The 5,026-nt window shown below is 37.1% G+C and overlaps 1 protein-coding gene across 1 annotated transcript in view; it reads left to right on the forward strand.

Annotated features, from left to right (window-relative positions):
* The window catches only part of LOC107678695 (activin receptor type-1-like), an 11,169-nt gene extending 6,234 nt beyond the window's left edge, over positions 1-4,935 (forward strand). The window contains exons 8-11 of the mRNA XM_016474065.1: positions 1,201-1,476; positions 2,719-2,916; positions 3,042-3,172; positions 4,062-4,935. Of these exons, the coding sequence (XP_016329551.1) occupies positions 1,201-1,476; positions 2,719-2,916; positions 3,042-3,172; positions 4,062-4,196 (740 nt within the window). The 3' untranslated portion in view covers positions 4,197-4,935. The remainder of the gene's footprint in view (positions 1-1,200; positions 1,477-2,718; positions 2,917-3,041; positions 3,173-4,061) is intronic.
* Positions 4,936-5,026: the final 91 nt, after the last annotated feature.

Consider the following 5,026-nt stretch of genomic DNA (forward strand, 5'->3'; position numbering starts at 1 on the left):
AGCACCTCATGACTACACCACGTTATGTACGAGAAGCTGCAAAAGACACAGGTGCAAGTGGAATGTACAAAACGTGGTGGCATTAATTTTTAAGTAAATCTAATGGGCGATATTTTGTCACCAAAAATGATTGAGGTCATGTACATATATTGCGCGATAAGTCGATATATTGATTATTGCGACAGGCCTAAATATTTGAATATGTTTTAAAATGCAATTTATTCCTATGACGGCAAAGCTGAATTTCCAGCATCACTACTCCAGTCTTCAGTGTCACATGATCTTTCAGAAATCATTCTAAAATGCTGATTTGGTGCTCGAGAAACATTTCTTATTATCAATGTTAAAACAGCTGTGCTACTTAGTATCACTGTTTCTGTAATAATTTTTTTACATGATTCTTTGAATAGAACATTAAAAACAGCTTTTATTTTATTTTATTTTTTTTATTTTTTTTTGGGGCAACGGTGTAAACTTATTTACTGTCACTTTTTAACAATTGAATGCTTCATTGCTGAATAAAAGTATTTCTTTAAAAAAACAAAAAATCTTACTCACCCCACACTTTTGAATGTTGCATTCAGTTTAGCTGAAGTTATTCTGTTTTCAGTCTTTAACCGTTAGATAATGCCTCATCAGTCTTGTGTTGTTTTCTAGGATCTGATGGATCACTCCTGCACATCAGGCAGTGGTTCTGGACTGCCCTTCCTGGTGCAGAGGACGGTTGCACGGCAGATCAGCCTGGTAGAGTGTGTTGGTAAGACAAATCGTAGAATGACCTTAGTACATATAAGACTACAAAATCTGTGACACTGTGTTTTGCAGCTTTTACAGCACATTACACAAGTAATTAATCTCTGTCTAGTAACGTGCAATAAATTACAGACAGTGATGTACGTGATATAATTTCTCTGTGTCCTTTGTTCTCAGGTAAGGGACGGTATGGGGAAGTGTGGAGAGGTCAGTGGCAAGGAGAGAATGTAGCCGTGAAGATCTTCTCCTCCAGAGATGAGAAGTCATGGTTTAGAGAGACAGAAATATACAACACTGTTCTACTACGACATGAAAATATATTAGGTGAGTCGGACATCTTTGTTATCTCAGATAATAGCATCTTTTCTTTAAATAAAATAAATGATAGAACAAAAAAATAGCTCAATACAATGTGGGTGATGTTATTTTAAACTCTTTTCTTTGCAGGATTCATGGCTTCTGATATGACCTCCCGAAACTCTAGCACTCAGCTGTGGCTCATCACACACTACCATGAGAACGGCTCACTCTACGACTACCTGCAGCGTGTTGCTGTGGAGATGGCAGATGGACTGCACATGGCGGCATCAGTAGCCAGCGGGCTGGTGCACTTGCACACGGAGATCTTTGGCACTGAGGGCAAACCGGCCATCGCTCACAGAGACCTGAAGAGCAAGAACATCCTGGTGAAGAAAGATCTGCAGTGCTGCATCGCTGACCTGGGTAATTTCTTGCATGCCCATTTTTTTTTTTTTTAAATCATAAGTGACCCTGTGCACGTAATGAATATTGAATAAATATATTAATTTCTTTACAAATGTTTTTTTTACTGACCCCAAATTTTTGAACGGTAGTGTATAATGAAAATAGTTTTACATATAGACAGTCTGGTGATTTTACACTTCTACTAGGGATGTAACGATTAACCGCGAACCGGTTGAAAATCGATTTAAATATGTGACGATTCAAATCGGTTGAGATGCTAAACAAATCGCGATTCAATTAGGGGTAGGAGTTTTTTTTTTTTTTTATCATTTATGCCTGTGTATGGAAGCCCGTTTCTACCACTGAATAAAAATTTAAATAAAAAAGGGTAATTACGACTTTTGCACAAATCTGGCTGTTTTTCTCATAATTGCAGGGTTACATCTCACAATTTTGACTTTTTTTTTTTCAGAATTGCGTGATATAAACTCGCAACTGAAAAAAAAACTCAGAATTGCATGTTTATATCGCACAATTCAGAGTTTTTTCTTGCAATTACAAAATAAAGTCGCAATTCTGTGAAATAAAGAATTGCGAGTTTATATCTCACAATTTGGATCTTTTTTTCTCAGAATTGCAAAGTTTGTATCTCACAATTTTGACTTATACCACGCAATTACGAGTTAAGTCAGAATTGTGAGATATAATCTCGCAATTGCAAGGAAAAAATCAGAACTCGCAATTTTGAGAAAAAAAGTCGGAATTGTTAGTTTATATCCCGCAATTCTGACTTTATATAACTTATAATTGTGAGTTTGTATCATGCAATTCTGAGAAAAAAAGTCAGAACTGCAAGATTGTCAGAAACTCGCAATCGTGAGAAAAAAGACAGAATCGTGAGATAAAAAGTTGCAATTACATTTTTTATTTTTTATTCAATGGTGGAAACAGGCTTCCATACCTGTGCACGTAATAATTATTGAAAAAAAAATATATATTTTTTTTAAGTTGCAATTACATTTTTTATTTTTTATTCAATGGTGGAAACAGGCTTCCATACCTGTGCACGTAATAATTATTGAAAAAAAAATATATATTTTTTTTAAGTTGCAATTACATTTTTTATTTTTTATTCAATGGTGGAAACAGGCTTCCATACCTGTGCACGTAATAATTATTTAATAAATATATACTTTTTTTTTTAAAGACAGTCTGGTGATTTTACACTTCTACTCTTCATCTGTTTGTATCTCTTTGTAGGTCTGGCAGTAACACACACGCAGTCTGACAATCAGCTGGATGTGGGAAATAATCCTAAAGTGGGAACTAAGCGCTACATGGCACCAGAGGTTCTAGATGAGACCATTCAGACAGACTGTTTTGATGCCTATAAGAGGGTGGACATCTGGGCCTTTGGGCTGGTGCTGTGGGAGATCGCTCGCAGAACCATCAGTAACGGTCAGCTTACTGGACTCTGTTCAGAAATATTTAATTGTTTGCAGCATTTAAGGACAATATAGATCAGACTGTTCTCCAAATGAACATTCAGTGACTCATTGTTTTCATCCACTGTTATCCTATAGGAATTGTAGAAGAATACAAGCCGCCTTTCTACGACCTGGTGCCTAATGACCCTAGCTTTGACGACATGAGGAAAGTGGTTTGTGTGGAGCAACAAAGGCCGTTCATTCCCAACCGCTGGTTTTCAGATCCTGTAAGTACTGATGAGAAACTCTGTATCCCTGTAAACATGTTTACCTTGGAGTGGCTAAGTTAATAGTCCCCTCATATAGAGTGCTGTATGAATGAGAAGCGAGTTTGCATTTTTGCAATTCCAGTTCTGTTGTCCCAAAATGAATGGGTTTTTTTAATGGGTTTTTGGTTAAATGCCTGAAATTAGATATTTTTCAAGATATTTTCATGTTTTATTCTTACGACATAAAGTACATCAGTATTACCCCACCCGATTTGCTAAGCTTTTACACAATCTTGAAAAAGTTGCTAATAATAAGTGGCTAAACCACAGAGGTCATCAGGGACATTAAACGTCACCAAACCAAAAAAAGAAAAATTTTAAACTTGTCTACTCACTAGTCAGCTTTCACAGCCTCATTGTGTTTATAATCGCAATCTTGCAAACCGTGCTAACTAAAACATTACAACTGTTAGAATTTAAGTAAATACTAAAAGAGTTGTCGAGGGCTGGTGGTGATGTTGAAGTAATGTGAGGGGGATGACATTTGTTTATAGCCTAACTTTAGCTTTTTACTTCGGGCGATTTGTATTTAGGCTTCAAAATCCATTAAAGCTATTAATTTGTGTCAAAACAATACACTTTTGTTGGTCACAGAGTTTATTTTCTGCAGTGATACAAAAGCCAATGGAAAAATCCTACTGGGTTTTTGTTGAGGGAACCTGTGTGATGCAGATTTCCAGATTGGCAAATAAAAATGCATTATCCCTGCAGCACTCTATAGCAGACAGTCTTTAGACTAAAAAAAGGAACTAAATGTCTTATTTCCATATATAAATGTTAACAATTGTAGTTGACAGATCCTCACCATGATCAGAACAAACGTCTGTGTGTTTTTGTGTGGTCACAGACCCTGTCTGCTCTGGTGAAGCTGATGAAAGAGTGCTGGTACCAGAACCCCTCGGCTCGACTCACTGCCCTGCGCATCAAAAAGACTCTGGATAAAATCCACAGCTCACTGGAGAAGGGCAAAACCGACTGCTGAGGAGAGAGAGCCGCAGAACTACTGACCGCTCATTATACAGACACTGTGTGTAACCAGACTGTTGGATTCGAGCGCTGGCATCTGTCCCAACTCTAACATGCTGTTTATTCGCTTTGTTCTTCCTGTCCATTGACCTAAAAACTTTTTATAGAGAATTACGCTCTCTTTTATGGATCACTTTCCCCACTGAACCTAGTGGGACTCCCATTTCCCCTCCAGAAACAGCGTAATGGAGAAAAATACGGACACGGTCTGACAGGCCTTGAATTGAACCCTCCATCATGGAATTTTTTTAGCGCCATCACATTGTCTATTTAACCATTGGCGAACTTTTAAGATTTGTACTTTTCGGAAAAACAAAGAGAACAGATACACATACCGAAATGCAATCAATACCCATAGTGTGTGTGTGTGTGTGTGCGCGCATGATTCTTAATACAACCAGAAGAACTTTATAGCTGTAATATCACTTGCTTTTAGAAATCAGGTGTTTTTGAGCTTTTCAAAGATTCTTGTAAATAAATAGGCAAAAAGTAAGTCACCGTTTCTGAATTTGCTATAGCGGACTTGTGTTATAAAGCGCCTTGGTTACAAAATGCCACTATGTACAGTAGAGAACTACAGACTAGTGTCTTTAATTAGGCCTGTTTAGTGATCAGAATACAGTGGTTAAAAAGGTAGTTCACCCAAAAATGAAAAATCTGTCATCAGTCGTGTCATTCCAAACCTTAATAACTGTGGAACATAAAAAAGACGTTTTAAAGGGGTCATAGGATGCTACATGCACTTTTACAAGTAGTTTGAACTGAAATGTGTGTTGGCAGTGTGTG

Source organism: Sinocyclocheilus anshuiensis, unplaced genomic scaffold, assembly GCF_001515605.1.
Source record: "Sinocyclocheilus anshuiensis isolate Anshui unplaced genomic scaffold, SAMN03320099.WGS_v1.1 scaffold1458, whole genome shotgun sequence".
In the NCBI taxonomy this organism is placed as follows: Eukaryota; Metazoa; Chordata; class Actinopteri; order Cypriniformes; family Cyprinidae; genus Sinocyclocheilus; species Sinocyclocheilus anshuiensis.